The sequence below is a fragment of the Dermacentor andersoni genome, chromosome 1 (assembly GCF_023375885.2).
Source record: "Dermacentor andersoni chromosome 1, qqDerAnde1_hic_scaffold, whole genome shotgun sequence".
Taxonomy (NCBI): domain Eukaryota; kingdom Metazoa; phylum Arthropoda; class Arachnida; order Ixodida; family Ixodidae; genus Dermacentor; species Dermacentor andersoni.
In genome coordinates, this window is record NC_092814.1 from 156,971,028 (window position 1) to 156,991,454 (window position 20,427).

Genomic DNA, 20,427 nt, shown 5'->3' on the forward strand with positions numbered 1-20,427 from the left:
GCCTCGACGGCGGATTCCCACCGCGGCTAATGCGTTGTTGGCCGCGTTTCTTCGGTGACCGGAATGCGTGCCGCCGACGGCGCTGCGTCTTGCGGTCGCCTTCGTCAGTGTGAGCGGTGGCTCAGTGCCTCCGCCGCGTCCTCCATCTGCTGCCGGATATGGGCGAAACGTGCACTTGAGCGCGATCGGCATTCTGCTCAAGCGCAGGCGTCCGCAAGGTTTAGACTTCAGGAGCAGTCGCGTTGCAGTAGCGAGCGCGGAACGGGACCGGAACTGCCTCGCGAGCTTCACGAGTTTTGTGGTCTCTTAAAAGGCTCCTCCGTTGACCGCGTACGTGCTGCGCACAGCTAGACTCGTTATGCAGTGCTCGGTCGCTTCCTTTTGCGCTTTTGCGTAGCTTCGGTTTGTTTTTACGCGAGAACAGTAGGTTAGAAAATAACCAGCATGTACACAAGCGGAAACAAGTCCTGACGGGGAACGAGCGTTCGCTTATGATGCATGGCTGCTGACGTGTAGTGACGGTGACATTGATCGATGCGCCTGACAAAAAAGACGCCACTGCACAACATGACCATGTGAATAACAAGAGCGACAGAGTCTAGCGACGCCATTTCGCACGAACGCACTCAGGGGCCGTCTAGCTTTGGGGCTGTACGTCGCCTGCCTCCTGTGCGGGCCGCCTCTGAGATAGCTGCTGGCGGGAGAAGGGATTGGGGAAGTTATGCAGCCCTAATGGGTGTTCAAGCTTTCCTGGACCTGGTTCAAGTCAACCGAGCGCGCGTGAATAGCCTGCCTTGGAATTGGCAGTGACTGATCGGTCCCTGGTATTTACTGGTTGTTAGTTATTTGGTTCTGCTTGGCTTAAAGAAAAAAATGCCTGCCGAATAAGCCCTTATTTGCAGTTTTTGTTGATAATAAAGCGTTCACTTAGCTTCATTGCTGTGAGGGCTTTGCAGTGACTGATTGGCCTATGAAAAAAAAAAGAAAAAGAAAAGGCGAGCTGAGCTCAACCCTACAATTTAAATTCAGCACTATGTAGGCTCACGATCTCCTTAGCTACATTGTTTGACCTTGGCCGTGTGCCAGCCCTTAAAGATAAAATAAACATCTTCTGTTTGTGTGTTTTTTATTGATAGGGGGAAATAACTCTTTTCTAACGTAAATTTTCTTCTGTCAACTTGTCCGTGTATTGGAGACATCGAACTTGTTATCAATCGCTGCATCAGTTGCCCGGATCTTCAGGCACGCTGTATTTGGCCCCCATCGAACTCACCCTGGCAACGACCTCTGAAGCGGCTTCGCGGTTGAGCCGTCGTGCCGGCAATGAGAACAAAAAGTTAAAATATCGCGTTTTCGCACGCACCCGGCCTCTAGCATACCCGAAAACGCGTACTCGATTTTCAAGGGGATTCGCATAAGTGCACTTGCACGGGCTCTTATTTCGCTCCTGTACTTTTCATTTACATTTGCTTAAGTCAATGAACTACTTCATGTGTGTGAGAAGAGAAACCGACGAAAACAAAGGCTGGTGATACCGCTGCTGCAAATATTTCAGGTCTTCTACGGCGGGAATAACCACGGCATATAGGCACTATGCCGTATTCTTCTTTTGAGTGTCTTAGAGACGCTTTTGTAACTGTAACTCTGGTACTTTGCTTCGTTGTGACTGCCTTCATTTTTTACTGCGGTGGAACATATGAGCCCTGCTGGGGTGCAAAGATGGGAGGCGATGTCGGCTTTTTTGTAGTCCTTCAATGTTTTTATTTGTCATAACGCTTTCTAGCAGGTGATCGAACTGCTTTGTATCAACCTCTCAACCAGTGTTATCGTTAATAAATGGGAATTTGTACTATTAAGCATCTGTGAACGTTAGGCTTAACTTAGCTTGGCGATATGCCAGCCTGTAATATGCTCAAAGGGATTTTTGTCTCTCTCTCTTTCGCAGGCTGCCTCCCGCGAAGGGATCCGAATCGATGTCATTTTCGGCCAGCGGCATGAGCAACACCTGCAGAGCCTCCAGTCGCGCCAAACTCATCATCCTGCACCGCAAGAGAAGATGCTTACCCACCTAAGCACAGCCCGCGGCATTGTAGGCAATAAGCTGGACTCCTAGGCACACCCCCTCTTCACTGTGACGTCTAGCTGCAGACAAGCTCCTTTCACGCTGCCCCCTCTTTTGCTTTGCGGTTTCGACGTTGATCCCCTAGAGAACTTCTATTGTGCCGCCGCCGTTACCGTTTGGTTCTCAGGGTTTTGGTGTTGGCTGCTTTCGGTGTTAGCGCTCCTGTTCAGTCCCACTGCGAGCTCCTTTCGGCTCCTTTCGTCACGAACTCTCCGCACTCGCTTCGAGACGGCTGTTGGTAGGCAGCAGCTGACGCTCGCCGACCGCGAACGCTGTCTCGGAACTTCCGGCACTCGCCGGGTGCTCTTCGCTCGCGCACCCGAAGCTCGCCGCGGCGCGCCCCCATGGACCGAGCACTTGACTTGCGCGCCGGGCCGCGTCTGCTCCTCGCGGCCGCCCTGCTCGTGGCGTGGTGGCGGACGGCGCTGGCCGGCGTCGCGCTTGAGCACCCGTCCTCGAACGGCACCAACGCCGGCGGCGAGGCGCCGCCGTGGGCTCCCGGCGACTGGCAACGCCTGCTCGGGGGATGCGACGAGTACGTGGACGCCACGGCGTGGAACGGATCCACCGCCGCGGCGCGCAGTGCCGACTCGTCGCGGCTCCGTCTGCAGCATCCTTTCCTGTCACTGGCGGAAGGTGTCGTGCCGGATGTCACTTACAGCGGTGAGTGGGAGCGCGTACGATTGCTTTCTTCTTTCCCACTGGCGTGCGTTCAATCTTGCGACACTCAGAGCGCACTGACAGCCGGCGAGCGGGAAAATCATCTTTTGCGAGTTTCAAAGATGCTTTTCCCGGTTCCGGAGTGCCTTTCCTTCCTTCAATACCTACTTCTTATTTATTTTTTCATCTTGTTCACGTGGTACATGCGTTTCTGTGCCGCCAATATGATGTTGTAAGAGAATTGCATTATAAATAGGGGTATGTCGTTATATTGTATGTAACTTGAACGTATACTTCCTTCTAAGGTATAAGTACGGGGGGGGGGGGGGTACATATTTATATATATATGCACATCACTGATGTTATTGTATTTGCCGCCCGTAGACAGTTAAAAAAATATGGGGCTTTACGTGCCGAAGGCACGATCTGATTATGAGGCACGCCGCAGGGTGGGATTCCGGAAATTTGGACTACCAGGGGTTCTTTAACGCGTGCACCTAAATCTAAGTACACTGGTGTTTTCGCATTTTGCCCCCATTTTGCCCCCATTTTACCCCGCGACCTTGTGCTTAGCAGGCCAGCGCTGTAGCCACTAAGCAATCACGGCGGGTATTACATAGGCAGTAATCCTTGGGTGAGCTGACATGTGTGTATATAAAAAGGCCGGCATTGTGAAATCGCAGAGTATGCTTCAAACTAAGTTTTTATGGAAATGCAGAATTATTTATGAATTAACGTATATGACTAAATCGAATTATCTAGGTATAATGCTAAAATGAATTATATGGCTAAATTTGCGATTATCTTCATATTCTTGATAAATAAAAGAGAAATGAACGTGGAAGAAAATACAAATTGCCGCCCACTACCTCCACGTGGCACGTGTGATGCTGTGCCAGTTGAGCTACGGCGGCGGCTGCAATCCCCCTTCCACTTTCTTGTGTACACGTAATAAACTTAGCCCTGGGGGCATTAGTCTCTCTTTCTTCTTTTCTCAGCCCTGATTTCTTCCCTTGTCTGTTCAGTGAGGAGGACACCAGACAGCCGTCGCCGCTTGTTCGAAAATCACAAAGTTGGTTAACTTCATTGTTGCTGATTTTAAGGTAAACACAGATAAGCACACACGCTCACACACAAGTACACGCGCACACACATGCACACGCACACGCACACAGACATGTTCGCACAGACAGACGTTTTATAAGTAACAAGTACCCGCACAGCCTGTGAGCTTTCGCGCATTCACAACATAAAAGCAGGCTGCAGTGCGCCGGCGCGCAAATATGCCACGCACGACGAGCAGGGACGGCATTTCGCGGCATGTCTGCCGGCGAGCGTGCATGCTACTCGGCGTGCTGCCGCTGAGTGCGCCGGGCGCCATTCGATCGTTGACGCTTCATTACCGAGCCATTAAGCGGAAACCGAACTGCACGGACACACACACTGATCGGCGACGCGAAGTTGCTACTACGAAGCGCTCGGGCGTCCACCACCTGCTGCCGCAACCGCTCGGTATGTTTCGCCACCTGGCCCACACCGGTGCAGCGCTTCGCCCGGTCGAAGTGGCACGCGCTGTGCAACTCTGCGCGCGAGCTACGTCTACGGTGGCACGCACGGGGCAGGCTGCGCGCAAAGCAGTGCCAGTTGTGTTAATCAACCGCGAGGAAGCTGTTTTGGGTGGCTGCCACTCACCCAGCACGCTTTCTCCACCTGCGCTTCCCTAACACTGATTCAACGCTTCACCGTCCCTGGAATACTTCTTTATGCAGTTTCTTTTTAAGAAGCTAATTTGTTTGTGACAGACATGCTTGAGTCGCTGTCAGCTGAGGCTGGGGTAGATAACAAATGTAGAACAAGCTTAGAACGACGGAAAGCTGAACTAGTTGGTAAGGATTCAATATGCAAAAAGGTGAGGCGTGCAGACAGGACACAAGAAAAGTGGACAACACGATCGCCGGCGTTCGTGTTGTCACGGATGCTGAAAGAGCACCGAATGAATTGGTTTTCTTGTTTGGATAACTGTAGAGAAACAGGAACATGGGCTAAATTTGAGCTAGCCGTGAAGACACAGTGTATACATAATTCAGACGCAGTTATACACAGTTAAAACAGAGGGCATAAGATACAGCTAGTTAAGACCTTAGCACACTTAAGATACATTTGAAACATACAAGCTGTTAAGACACAGCTAAGAGACGGTTAATACACAATTACGAGGCAGTTACAACATAAACACAGTTAAGACGTAGTTAAGAGACAGCTAAGACACAGTTAGGACATAAGACACAGCTAGTTCCGACAAAGCTACGACGCGATTAATACGCGATTAAGACACAGTTAAGACATAGGTAACACACAGTTTAGAAATTGACACTGCCCTTTTCATTAGGTAAACACACAACACATCAGCAACATATAACACATCATACCCGATGACCGAAGACATTCGCTGTCGAAGAGCTGACGTGAGCATGCGCGGTAGCAGCAGCGAGCGAAGTGACCTTCGTGTTGTCTATCGCTTCAACGCAAACTGAGCGTCGAGGACACACAGCACACAGAAAGCTGCGAACCGTCGACGCACCTAGACTCTGCCCCCAACGAACATCGCTCTCAAGATACGGCCACGCGACCACGCGCAACCGCCACACATGCTATTGCAGCCGGATTCGAACGCTGCTCCTCCTCCCACCCTTCGCCCCCGGTGCCTCGCAAGCGCAAAGTTGGGTGCCTCGCGCGCGACGGAAAACGGCGCGCTTCCTCCCCGCTCTGCTGCCTTCCGTGCGGACGAGATTGAGCCGAGATCCTCGGCTCCCCTCGCCCGCTTTCACTCGCACATAACAGCGCAGGGCGCTTGGCGACGGCGTTATCGCCATTGAACTTTATACGGAACATCACGGCGACGCCGACGGTAGAAATGCGCCTAGAGTGTTCATACAATTGCTATCGCAATAAAAAGGTTAGCCATAGAGGCTAACTATGCTAACTAAAAGAGACTAACTAGCCGTAGAGGCAACGTACGCGCAGGTATGCATTAATGAAAGTTCATGCGAATGTACAATAAAGCGCTATTGTACAAACACGCACGTTTTATATTGTTCAAGCAAACCTGGAGCAAATATATATATATATATATTTTAATTCTAGGGTTTCACGTGCCAAAACCCCCATTTGAATATGAGGCACGCCGTAGCGGGGGCCTCCGGATTAATTTTGACCACCAGGGGATCTTGAACGTGCCATCATCATCATCATCATCATCATAAAACCTTTATTATACGGACTGAGGCTCCCGGGTCCCCGCACGACCCCACTGCACTCAAGCGTTTATGTTACTACGGTCCATAACGCTGGCAGCCCGGTCAGTAGCCATGGTCTGCACGGCCGGGCCTCCAGAGCGCAGCAGGGTCTCCCAGTCCTCCCAGGTCTTCAGGTGCTCTAGGCCCCGCTGGGACGAGCCGCCGGGCAATGAGAGATGAGATGGAGAGCAGAAGCGCGAGATTTGGGACAGAGAGTACAGGCTGAAGTGATGATCATCTAGCAAGCAGTTCACAGTTAACGGTCACTCGTCTCCACTTAGCGACTCTCTCACTCTGGTTAGGTCACTCTGGTGCACCTCAAGGTAGCGTCCTGGGCCCGTTGCTGTTGCTCATTTACATTAATGACCTGCCATCTAACATTAAATCAACCATTTACTCGTTCGCAGACGACTGCATTCTTTATCGCAAAATACGTTCATCCGCAGATCACGCAGCACTTCAAAGTGACCTCGATCACGTAACCGCTTGGTGCACATCACGAAAAATGTCACTTAACATCGATAAATGCAAGTTAATGACATTCAGCTGGAAAAAATCTAACTCTTCTTACAGTTACTTACTCAAGAATTCTTTAGTGTCTCATGCGTGCTCCGTGCTCATACCTTGGTGTTCATTTCACAAGTAAACTCGCTGGTCCACTCACATACAGAAAGTAACAGCTAAAGCATCGCGCAGATTAGGCTATCTAAAACGTTATCTTCATGGAACTCCACCCACAACCCGTAAGCTCGCCTATCAAACATTCGTTCGTCCGCAGCTCGAATACGCATCACCCATCTGGTCCCCCCCATCAGGCTTATCTAATAAATTCCGTTGAGATGGTTCAAAATCGTGGAGCACGTTTCTTTTCCAGAAACTACGTATAAAACATTAAATCATCGCCCTCTTTTCCCACATTGCAATCACGATGAATAATTGCTCCAATCTGCCTATTTCGCAAGATAGTAGGTAATGCCAGTCATTCAACGCTGCCTCTTGTACAACCTTACCGCTCATCACGTTGGTTAAAGAAGCATTTAAGCTTCCAATGCATTTCTGGTAGAACCGTAGCATATAATTCATTCGCCTTGCCGCAGGCTATCATCCACTGAAATGGTCTTCCGGAACACATCGTCAACAATCGTGGTTCTGCTCGTTTTAGGGCCGAAGTAACCGCCATGGGGGTTTTCTAGTTACTAACGTGTCATTAACTATTGTGTAAAGATGTTCTTGCGTTTTAGTTATCTGTACTAACAGTCAATAAGCGTTGTATAATAATGTTAATCAAGCTCCTGACTTTTCCCCCATCTTTGTGATACTCCCCCCCCCCCCCCCCCCCCTTACTCAATGCTCCGATGCTTGGAGCCTGTGAGGTGACTTGAAAAGTGGGTGATGGTGAGAAAGAGTGAGAGGAGAGGCGAGAGCGTGTGTTTGTAATTGGCGCCAAAGGGTTACTTGCCGATTGCTAAGCCAGATGCACAGGACACGGGCGTTTTTGCTTTTCGCCCCCATCGAAGTGCGGCCGCTGCGGCCGGGAGTCTGTGTCGCGACCTCGTGTTTGCCAGCTCCCAAACCATAGTCGCTAAGCCACGGCGGCGGGCGAGCAAAGATCCTATGTGTGTAGAATACGTAACAAAATCTACAAATGAAATGAACAAATCAAATTTAGCTGCCGTCCATAAAGATTTACCCTAGGCCATTCAACGTCTAGCGGGGCCCCATGACTGACCATATAGACCGGAGGCTAAATTCACACTTTTTCGTCCGTAAGTGCCTCTTGCGAGTGGTCGGTCGCCTTCGCTCATAACATGTCCAGCGTCAGGATTGGTCGGAGTTTTTTCTTAGGACCAATTCTAGCGTAAGAGATTTTTGTGACTTCGACCCCAGGTGCTTGGTTTCAGAAAAAGAAAGCACTCTAGACAAGCGCTCCACTTCTTGCCACTGGCATGTCTAGAGGCGTGCAATTGCGACCCGGCACGGCCCGCGTGCAAGCACGCCACTTCCTTTGTCGCAGTACGACTTATCCTATATAGTACTCGCGTAGTATTCGTCCAATGTTCACACTGCTCACCAGCGAAATATGTATTATTGTTTCGCGCCAGTTATCTTGTGGAGGTTTGACAATTAAGCCTTTAAACATTATTTTTTTTTTCAGATTTTAATAAAAATATATTTCATCTCGTTCTTTCTTTCATCTTTCCTTCTCTTCTTCCTGTTTATTCATTTCCATGTTTGTACCCCTATTTCCGAAAGAGCAGGGAGCCGTTGTCCCTCTTTCGGTGGCAGTTTCCAGCCTGAATTTGCCATTCTTTTCCTCTTTGTCAATTGCATGCATTTTCACCTGCAAGCACACACAAATAATAATCTTAGTTTCATGTGGTACAGCCTCACATACCGTATTATCGCGACACAGACCGCGATTTTAAGCACCCTCGCTGTATTTTGACGACCGAACTCCAAAAGAGAAATACAGCACAGAGTATACGACTCCCTACCTTCCGCAGTGGCTCCGAGGCTATGCACTATTTAAAAAAAGATTGCATCAATTGAGGCTTATATTGTTCCTCAAACAATAACCGTCATCAATCTTGCGTTCAATTCCCTTATTTAGCGCTATGCTCTTGCTACTGTCCTGTCAGGAACGCCATCAGGCTGATACGTGGGTGCCGTTCGTGACCTGAAATTACTGTGTGTGTAGTGTTAGAGAAGGGAGATGCTTGGAAGACAAATTACCGTTATCGTTGGAGGACAAGATAAGCACCAAGGGATTTTTTTTTTTTTTTTTTTTTGCCAACGTGCAGCGCTCGGCTACTGAGCGCAAGGGGGCGAGGTCGCGGATTAGATTCCTGGACGCGACGGTCGCGTTCAGATGGGGCGGAATTTAAAAAAAGACGGCTTGTGTGCCGTGATTTTGGGGTACGTTTATTCGCTCGAGGTGCTCAAAATAAGTCCCCCTTCACTCCCGCTATGGCGTCTCTCGTAGCTCGCGAGTTCTTTGATTACGTTAAACGCCATACATTATCACAGGATTCTACCTTGAACACTTTTTGTGTGTGCGTGTGTGGAGATGCAAGATATGAAAAAAAAAAGAAAGGCATCTTAAATTCACGCTATTACCGTAATTTAAATTATCGAGGGAATATCGAGCAACTCATTATCTGCAATACGCAAATAATATTTACAACAATTGAATGATATCTGTTGGGAGCTTCGATTTCTTGTCCTGTAGGTCCAGTTCCCATCCATATCGGCCGGTTAGATTCAGCTTGTGGTAAATTTTCGAACACGTTTTGGTTCATGTTTCATCAAACGTTTTTAAGGCGAAAGCCTTTCTAGGCTCCTGGTGAAGTTTGTGTCAGCAGACCTGACCGCCGGAGTGTCCGCCGAAGCGTCATCACGCCATATGAAGACAGATTAAAGAGGGAAAAAGGATTGATAGTGACAGTTAGTGAATGACAACGTTATAATAGAGATTGGTAGAAGTTAAGAATGACTAGTAATGACCAATAATGACTACTAATGACTTGTAATGACTACTAATGACTCCGAAGTGACCAATATGTCTAACGACAGCTTGTAATGACCACAATTGATTAGAAATGACTAGAAAGGTCTCGTAATGAGTAATAATTACTAAAATGACTACTAATGACTACGAAATGACCAATATGTCTAACGACGGCCTGTAATGACCACAATTGATTAAAAATGACTAAAAATGCTTACTACTGAGCAGTAATGACTAATAATGACTGAAATTACTTGTAATGACTAGTAATGACTACAAAATGACCAATATGTCTAACGACAACTTGTAACGACTACAGTTAATTAGAAATTACTAGAAACGCTTAGTAATGACCAGTAATTACTAAGAATGACTGAAATGACTTGTAATGACTACTAATGACTACCACATGACCAATACGTGTAACTACGAATTGTAACGGCTACAATTGATTAGAAATGACTAGAAGGAGGAGGATTAAAGAGAAAAGCAGAAGGCACGGATGTTAAATAGAATAACGTTCAGTTGGCTACCCTACACCGGGGGAATGGGAAAGGGGAAACAAAGATGACAGGGAGAGAGAGGATGGAAGGAAAGAAGGAAATTAGTGGTGAGTTCGCTGACGCGTGTGGTCTAATAGTAATTGCACTTATAGTCACAGACGTTCACACAAGCCCGTCGTCCTCAAGGAGCACAAAAGTGCCTTCACTGCTTTATGGGCCGACGAGCGATGGGGGCGGTATGCCAGCAGCACCTGCACGGAAAGCGGCCGATTGTCCAATTTTTGGAGAGCGTTAGCAAGTTCTTGTCTTTCTGGGGCATATCGTGGACAGTGGCACAGCAGGTGGTCGATATTTTCTTAGGTGCCGCAGACCTCGCATGCTGCACTGTCAGTAACTCCAATTAATGTAGAGTATGCCTTTGTGAAGGCAACTCCTAACCAAAGGCGACAGAGAAGCGTCGTCACGTCCAGGGAGTCCGAGTGGAGGTCACAGTTGCAGTGAGGGGTTTAATCGATGCAGTCGTGTAGATCTTAAGTTTGACGAGTTCCACTCGGTCACTGTGAGACTGCGTGCCAGGTGTCGAAGCTGCCTTGCGGCGTCTGTCCTCGAAAGCGGAATTGGAACGCTGTGCTCTTCTTGATGTGCTGTGCGAGCAACGTTATAGGCGGAATCATTGCCATTGATTCCACAATGGCCAGGTACCCATTGAAAAACAACCTCGTGGCCTTTTTGTTGGACGTGATGGTGAAGTTTCACGATTTCGTATGTCAGCTGTTCATGACATCCGCGTCGGAGAACTGACTGCGTGCACTGTAATGCCGGTTTTGAGTCAGAGAACACGGCCCATTTTCTAGGTCTTTCAGAATCAATGAATTCCAGTGCACGACGCAGAGCCGTTAGTTCTGCCGCCGATGAGGTCGTGACATGCGGTGTCTTGAACCGCAGTGTTATTCCTCGCGTTGGTATAACCACCGCACCACCAGAACTGGACGACGTAGTCGGTCCATCGGTATAGATGTGCACATGGTTGCTGTACTTTTCGTGCAGAAGTAAGCTCAGCTGTTTTAGAGCAGGGGCCCGGTAGATCTGTCTTCTTCTCTAGTCCTGGAATCATTGTATGTACTTGTGGACGGCTCAAACACCATGGAGGAAACGCTGGCTTGGCCGCAGGTGCGTACCCTGAAGTAAACGACGCACGGTGTGCACTGACGGTAGCCTGAGAGAAATGATTAAAAAGGCTTAGTAATGACCAGCAATGACTAATAATGACTGAAATGACTTGTAATGACTGCTGATGACTATGATACGACCAACATGTCTAACGACGGCTTGTAATGACCACAATTGATTACAAATGACTAAAACGCTTATTAGTGAGCAGTAATGACTAATAATGACTGAAATGACTTCTAATGGCTAATAATCACTACGAGAATACCAATATGTCTAACTACGACTTGTAACGACTACAATTCATTAGAAATGACTAAACATGCTTTGTAATGACCAGTAATGACTAATAATGACTGAAAAAACTTGTAATGACTACTAATGACTATGATATGACCAACATGTCTAACGACGACTTGTAATGACAATTTATCACAGATGACTAAAATGCTTAGTAGTGAGCAGTAATGACTAAAAGAAAGAAGATAAAGTGAAGAGGCAAAGAGAAAGAGGCGAATGATAAGAGGAGGAAGGATAGGCTTTCGCCGTTCACCTCTTCAGAGAGATCTTAAGAAACCCTGTAATTTTTTCTAGCGTTACTAACTTCGTTTTCTTTTTCTTGTCTGTTATGGTGTAAAATTTCATAGGCCTCCTACATAGAGAAGCTGGTCTACGTGGTGACATTCAAGTTACTAAGATCCCTAGTCGAGATATTAAACCTTACGCCCGTAACCGGCTACGCCAGCCCTGGTAGTACCAGTTGGGTAAAGAAACAGAAAAGAAATTACATGCAATAAAACCACAACTAGGCAAATTTTTCCAGCAATGAGTCACAAGACTAACAGAAACAACACTGTGCAGGCTACGTATAGGGCACACATTTACCTATTAACAGGCACACAACCACCCATACGCGCAAAATGGAGAGAACAACTCACAGTCCGGCACATCTTATTTGAATGTCCACGGCTTCACCAAGCAAGAGTATAGCATTTTCAAGAACTTTGCACATATTATATACCATTTCACCATGCATTATTTTATTGCCATGACCCCATGTTTAGTGTCAGCAGAGTTTTTAAATACCTCGTCAATGCCAATTTTTTAAACAATGTATACTACAACCCAAACCACCAGGCTCCATCACAAACATGAGGAGCCTGAGGAGTTGAATGCCTCGAGATCTCGCACCTTTTCGCATGGTAAAAGTACTTTGCTGACGGCATCGAGGCAAAATTTATCGCTTATAATCACTGAAAACTACAAATAATCTGGATAACACATACATAGCCTATAACATTTAACAAGTGATCGCTCATAGTCACCGAAATCTCTATCTAACCCACACGCGGTTGAAATATCTGATATAACATAAACAACGTTGTTTAGCTAGGTCTTTTAAAGCTTTGCCACTTAGAAATATTTGCCGCTTTATGTAGCACTTTTCGACATGCTTACCATTCTAGTCTGATTATGGTATTTATATTATAAATCGTTGAATATATTCATCGACTTGGCGCTCTTTGGCCAAGGATGTTTTTTCGCCATTAAAACCCATCAATCATAGGCCTCCTACATCGATGCCGGTAAGTACTACACTCACCGCGTTACACCGAGGCCAAAGCGCGAGCCGCCGTCATTGCTAATTTTTCTTCTCTCTTTCAGCTTGAGTAAGCGCTCAGCGACTCAGCACCATTGTACTTTCCTGGCCGCCGCTCGCAAACTCGCTGACGCGAAGCGCAATCCTATTTACAGGGTGTCTCCGGGCAATGGCCAAGTCTGCTCAGCCAACCGAAGTTGCGCAAGTTCTGTTTCTTCCTGTAAGAACCAAAATCGGGCTGTTGCTTAGCGGCACCGTGGGCTGTAAAGAAGAGCCGGTGCCCTGTAAAAAAAGCGCACGCAAGCGCGCAGATAAATTTTTGAGTGGACCAAAGGGAAAGAGACGGGGGGGGGGGGGGGGGGATGACCAGACAGGCGAGAGGAGAGGCCAACTTGCGGGGCTTGCTTGTTCGCCGGAATAGCTGCTGCACCGGCAAAGGCCACCGTATGAGTATTTGTCGGAGCTATGTCTTCTTTTTCGAACAGCCAAGCTGCCGACGCATCAAACGGTGGTACAGCACAGACAGACACACGCACACACACGCACACACACACAAAGGCAAAAGAAGGTTTAGGGGAGACAGACCCTGTTCGTTCACTGGCCGCTGGGAGATTACGGGGCCTTGCTCACGTTTTGTTCGTTTCTTGTTCTTCTGTCTCGCCGTAGCCGTCCGATAAACGAACGGTGGATGCTCAGTGGGTAAGAGCGCTGTGCTGCACCAGAAACGCCACCGGCTAACAGCACAGCGCGCACGCCTTCCAAGGGGGAAAAGAAGACGAAAGAAAAAAAAACATAGATCTTGTTTTTGTGTTTGTCCGTGCTGCAAAGTGACACCGGCGAGTATGTGTGGCATTCGGTGTGTGAAAGTGTTGCATGCTCGCATAAATTGGTGGTGGCCCGCAGGCGATGCCAGATCTTCGAAACGCGCCCAATGGCACGCAGCAGCGCAGTGGTGACATCGCCGCACGTGCCTAAAATAATGCTACACGCCATTTCATCCTCGCGCTTGCTGGCCGGACGGCCATTGGGCGCTGACACGAACAGCCATAGAAGCCCGACCGATATTTCGTCGTTGCTCTTAGCTAAGGCCAAAAATCCAGACGGCAGAAATGCGATAGCTGTAAACTGTACTCCTATATCTTCAATTTTTTTCCCTACAAATGGTTCTGGTGATGTACCTTTACTGATTGCCTAAAATGGAATAGGCCATCCCGCTTCGTATCACTCCGATCTGGCAAACATGTTAAATGATGCGATGGCGGCAGCCATGAAAGAGGTGGCGAATGTATGCTCTAAAACAGAAAGAGAGAGGAGGGAAGAGAGCGGGAGGTTAACTAGACTTTGCTCAGTTTCTGTGCACGTGGAGATGTGAGAGTGACAGAAGACAGCTGTTCAGGTCAATCATGTGACCGTACACAAGACTGGGTGTCTGTAGTCGGGCACTCAAATGATGTCGCCTTGAGGTACTATAGGAGAACTCGTGTGGTTTTCTGCACTGATGAGCTGTGAAGCCAGGCTCCCAGGACATTTGCTACGCTAAAAAAGCCGATCGTTCAGCATTCTCAAGGCACACTGCAGTGTCTGGCGTTATTTCCTGAACCGGTAACAGTCGCAAAGAAGGTGACCAATAGTCTCTTCACATCTGCACTTAGCCACTCAGTGACGATATACCGTACGTGGTAACTAGTTTCCTGAGCAATGCAATCGTCGCAGCTCTTGAAGCACATCGTGCCAGGCTGAGACATGTTTCAAGTACTTGGGTTTACACGCTTGGTTGTACGCTACAGGCTGCACTGCATTCTGCAGTCTTGCGGATGAACTCATCAAGTCTGGTTTCCATCTTGCTTCAACACTGCAGAATGCCCAAAATCCAGGTTGTGGTGCCTCACACGATGTTTATTTTGCTCTGGAGGAGAAGAAATAGGCGGAAAGACCGGGAGGTTAGCCAGTTCTTCGTAACCTACGGGCTCGTCCTTATAGTATTTTGTTTAGTCTGTTCACTTTTTATTTTTATTATAATATTTTATTTATAATTTTGTAATAGCAGCCCTTTCAGCGGCCAAACATCGTGTCCCAGCTAATAAAGAGGAAGAGGCCTCTCGTCTCAGCTCCTGGGATCGTAACGAAAGCAGACTCGCCCCAGTGGTCCTGAGGCGGCTGTCACTTTTCCTTTTATTTAGATATTCCCTTGTTTGACCGTGAGCGGGCATACACTGATAGTTCTACTAGTTCCAATAGCTCTAGCACTGCTGATGTCATATAAAACTTCGCCTATTAAACTGAGTTTCTCACACTACGACGTTGAGTGCAGCAGAACTTGTCGCTCTTTACGGTGATGTAAAGTGATGATTTACGGTGATGTGTGTGTGTGTGTATATATATATATATATATATATATATATATATATATGTATATGTTGCGATTCGAAGACAATGCTACACGCGCTAGTGTGCCCTGCGTCTGCACAATCAGTTTGAATATGAAAAATCAGCCAAGCTAACAAACCAAGCTGTGCGTAGCAGACATGACATTTTATTTCCACGGATACCGGGCAATGGCGAAATGGTCGGCAATGACAACTTGGATGACGCTGCGCGCTCGGTTCACCAGCAGTACCTGTACTTGCTAACGCTGCTGTCGAGCAAGGATATCGTGCGGAAAGTTTGCTATCTTGCCTGTTTGATCACACTTAGACAGCGGAATTGACTGGGTTGCGCCACTTGCCGCTTGCACTCACTCGATTCTTACTTGCGGCTTCGCCTGCCCCAACCGGCCCCGCAGGGGCGTCTGCGTCAGCAGGCGTTTGGTGTGCTGCGACACCAAGTACCCGCGCACACGAGGGTTGGACCCTCCCGCGTGTAGCCGTGCGCGGCTTAGCCGTGTCTGGGGAAAGGGGGATCCTGGGGGTTGAGCTGATGCTGGGTGTTTGGACCTTTATGGCCCCCCGGCGGAGGCAACACACCCCTTTGGCCTCTGCTTCACATAGACGGCACCCCCGGACTGACCCACCCGGGGGAAATCGGTAGTTGCCTTTTCCTGTCTCTCTCTCCCTCCAGCCTTCGTCTTTCTCTCACTTTCCACCTTTCCTGTCTTCTCCTGGCTTCCCTTTACTTCCAATTTTCCAGGCAGCAAGGGTTAACCTTGTGTGAATAGCCAACCTAGGTTATTTCATATTTTGTTATAGTGATGACGTACAGCTGGCGTTTACAGGACCTGTTCCTGCAGTCCCTGTAGCGTCCCCTTGTAGGGCTGTTACCCGCCGTGGTTGCTCAGTGGCTATGGTGTTGGGCTACTGAGCACGAGGTCGCGGGATCGAATCCCGGCCACGGCGGCCGCATTTCGATGGGGGCGAAATGCGAAAAGAACCCGTGTGCTTAGATTTAGGTGCACGTTAAAGAACCCCAGGTGGTCGAAATTTCCGGAGTCCCCCACTACGGCGTGCCTCATAATCAGAAAGTGGTTTTGGCACGTAAAACCGCATAATTTAATTTTTTTTGTAGGGCTCCATGGTGGGTGGCTGGTGTTATTGCCGAAATTTAAGTTTGTCTATGGCTAGCTCCTTTCCTCGCCTTCCCGATCGCCCTCAGAAAAGAGGGCGCACCGAAGATGTTTTCCAGTTCTTTGGACGCCAAAGCCCGAACTTCCCACGGTACCATGTGATCCATTCAGAAAAGTCCGATAAACAAGTACGAAACATTTCCCCTTTTCTCGTTTCCAAGTCCTTAACTGATGTACTTGGTCCAGGCTACAAGGTATCAAGGCTGGCAAGTGGTGATCTCCTGTTAGAGCTGCATGATCAGAAACAATACGAAAAGTTGCCCAGTCTAGTATCATTTGGGGATGTTCCATTGACAGTAACTCCACACCGCACTCTGAACACTACCCGCGGCGTTGTCTCGGATGATGATTTTCTCCAGCTGACAGAGGCTGAGCTCTTGGAGGGCTTCAGTGAGCAGAATTTTGTCAATGTGAGAAGAATTAAGATGAGAAGGGATGGTAAAGAAATTCAAACGAAGCACCTAATACTCACATTTGGTTCAAGTATTCTGCCCGAGTCTGTAGAGGCCGGGTACATCAAGCTCCGTGTCAGACCATATGTGCCGAATCCCCTAAGATGTTTCAAATGCCAGCGTTTCGGCTACAGTTCGCAGAGCTGCCTGGGCCGCCAAACATGTGCGAAATGCAGTGCCCTTGAACACGCCACTGAAGCTTGAAGAACTCTCTCCACTGTGTAAACTATGACGGGGATCACGCCGCGTACTCGCGGTCATGCCCCTCATGGAAGAAGGAAAAAGAAATTGTAACAATAAAAGTAAAAGAGAATATATCGTTCAAAGAGGCACGAAGGCGGGTAGCATACCTGCCAAAGAAAAGCTTTGCCGAAGTGGCGCGTCAGGGGGCAGCGTCACAACGGCCTCCGGCGGCTGTCCGACCCACAAGCAGTGAGTCGGCAGTTACGCCATCTGCCCCCACGGTGGTCGCAGCTAGCGCTGCTCCACCAACCGAGCAGAATGACACGCAAGTTACACTACTCGGACTTTTTAACACTATTTGGGCTATGGGATACCTTCCAACCGCATGGAAACAAGCCATTGTTGTCCCTGTTTTGAGACAAGGCAAAGACCCTTCCTCAGTGGCAAGTTACCGCCCGATAGCCTTCACAAGTTGCCTTTGTAAGGTATTTGAAAAATATGATTAATCGCAGACTTATACATTTCCTTGAACTGAACAACGTGTTTGATCCCTATCAGTGTGGTTTCAGAGAAGGGCGCTCCACAACTGACCATCTTGTACGCATCGAAGGAAACATCCGTGACGCATTTGTACACAAACAATTTTTCCTATCCATATTCCTCGATATGGAGAAGGCATACGACACAACGTGGCGCTACGGAATCTTGAGAGACTTGTCAGAAATGGGCATTCATGGTAATATGCTAAACCTAATAGAAAGCTATTTGTCCAATCGTACATTCCGTGTAAAAGTCGGCAATGTACTGTCACGTCCTTTTACACATGAAACTGGTGTACCCCAGGGAGGCGTGCTTAGCTGCACGTTCTCTATAGTGAAGGTGAACACGCTTCGGTGCTTCATTACCACCGGCCATTTTTTACTCTATCTATGTGGACGACATTCAAATAGCTTTTAAATCCTGTAACCTCGCAGTGTGCGAGAGACAGGTACAGCATGGTTTGAACAAAGTATCGAAATGGGCAGAGAAAAACGGATTTAAAATCAATCCTAATAAAAGTTCTTATGTTCTTTTTACACGAAAGAGAGGCCTGGTCCCGGATCCTTGCTTAGAACTTTGTGGACAACAAATTCCTATCAACAAAGAGGACAAATTCCTAGGTATTATACTTGACGATAGACTCACTTTCATTCCACACATCAAATATCTGAAAGAAAAATGTCTAAAAACAATGAACTTAATGAAACTTCTATCTAAGACTACGTGGGGTAGTGACAGAAAGTGTCTAATGAATCTCTACAAGAGCCTAATACGGTCACGATTGGATTATGGGGCCGTAGTGTATAACTCTGCTGCCCCGAGCGCGCTAAGGACGCTGGATCCTGTCCATCATCTAGGTATACGCCTAGCCACTGGCGCTTTCAGAACAAGCCCGATCGAAAGCTTATATGCCGAATCGAATGAGTGGCCGCTCCACTTGCAGTGATCATACATCAGCTTTACATTTTTCCTTAAAGTGCACTCTAATCCTGAACATCCATGTTTTAATACCGTTACTGATATGACGTGTGCTACACTTTTCCGCAATCGTCCGTCTATAAGACAGCCTTTCTCGCTGCGTGTGAAGGAGCTTAGCGATAAAATGCATGTCCCACTCCTCGAGCTTCCCTTAATGCACCTAACCAAGCTCTTACCCCCTTGGGAGTGGCAGGTGATAGAATGTGACGTATCCTTTCTAAAAGTCACAAAACACGCTCCAGAGGTCGAAATAAGAATGCATTTCCTACAACTTCAGTACAAGCACTCATGCACAGAGTTCTACACAGACGCTTCTAAGTCACATGCCGGAGTATCCTATGCAGCCGTGGGTCCATCCTTCTCGGAATCTGATGTACTACATCCAGAAACAAGTATCTTTACGGCAGAGGCCTACGCATTATGGTCGGCTGTAAAGCATATAAAGAAATCAAAACTCCAAAAAGCCGTAATATATACAGACTCCCTAAGTGTGGTGAAGGCCTTAATGTCACCCTACAAACATAAAAATCCTGTACTTACTGAGGTCTATTCCGACCTGTGCAAAGCTTATCTATCTAGCCAGCATATCATCACATGCTGGGTACCTGGCCACAGGGGAATCGAAGGTAACGTTCTGGCAGACCAGATGGCTACGTCAATTGCACCCCCTGCTGTTAATAATACTGCTTTGGTGCCTCTCACAGATCTGAAACCGTACATACGAAAAAAACTGCGAAACCACTGGCAACGCATGTGGTACGCAGAAATAAATAATAAAGTGCACGTTATAAAGCCGCAGTTAGGTTTTTGGCCCTCCCCAACAAAATCTCGGCGAACAGATGTCCTATTCTGTCGCCTCACAATAGGACACACATTTGGGACCCATCATTTTCTACTTACTGGAAGTGAACCTCCAACCTGTGCTCCATGACCGTCCTCCATGTCCTCTTGGAGTGTCGGAAAGCCGAACCTGAAAGAAAGAAACATTTTCCGCTTGCATACCGTTATTACACCCCTCTACACCCGGCTATGTTTCTTGGTAAGGAACCGCTTTTTAACACCAAGGCAGTCCTCGACTTCTTAAAGGATGTAGTTCTACACGTTATAAGCCCATTAAATTCGTAGAGCATCCTCGCTCCAGAGGATGCCGCTGCGATAATTGTTTTGAATTGCCCATGCCTCCAGGCCCTTGTGTTTCAAGGGCTCTAAGGAGGCAGTAGTGCTCTAGCATATCTTATATAACCTGATATATTTTTAGACATCATATCATTCTTTTTAAATGCGTGTTAATGTTCATAGTACACGTCATAAGTCATCGCCACAATCTTATACAGATTTTACGCACTTCAGCGAGACCATTTTTAAAGCCCCTCTACAGCCACGTCACACCAACTTCATAGAACTCATGATTACACTGCAAACTCATTAACACGGACATGGCGCTCTTTGGCCATACTTGGCCCTTGCGCCATAAAACATAAAACATTCATTCATTCATGCCCCAACCGGACTCTCCCATCGCGGAACTAGGTAGGAGAGAATGTAGGGGAGGGAGGGGGGGTTGTCGTTTGGGAGCGCTTCGTCTTCCCCCATCGGAATAGCCAACAAGGCCGCATGGAATTATTGCGAGTGTGACGAAACTATAGAGTACCTTCTGTCTCACTGCCTATCAGTTCAACTTCGATACTAGCGAATGGCTCAGGCTACCAAGTAGATGTGCTGTGCTTCTTGAATACCACTGGCATACACTATGACGCCTGCGTCAGCGAAGTTTCCTCTGTAGGTGTGCGTACACTACGCACACAGGACCAGCTCGTCATGAAATGCCTGTTTATTAAAACGCGCAAACTGCATCA

General features: G+C 47.8%; 1 protein-coding gene across 1 annotated transcript in view; it reads left to right on the plus strand.

Annotated features, from left to right (window-relative positions):
* Positions 1-440: 440 nt before the first annotated feature.
* The window catches only part of LOC129380785 (uncharacterized), a 215,359-nt gene continuing 195,372 nt past the window's right edge, over positions 441-20,427 (plus strand). Inside the window, exon 1 of the mRNA XM_072285912.1 lies at positions 441-2,785. Within this exon, the coding sequence (XP_072142013.1) occupies positions 2,467-2,785 (319 nt within the window). The 5' untranslated portion in view covers positions 441-2,466. The remainder of the gene's footprint in view (positions 2,786-20,427) is intronic.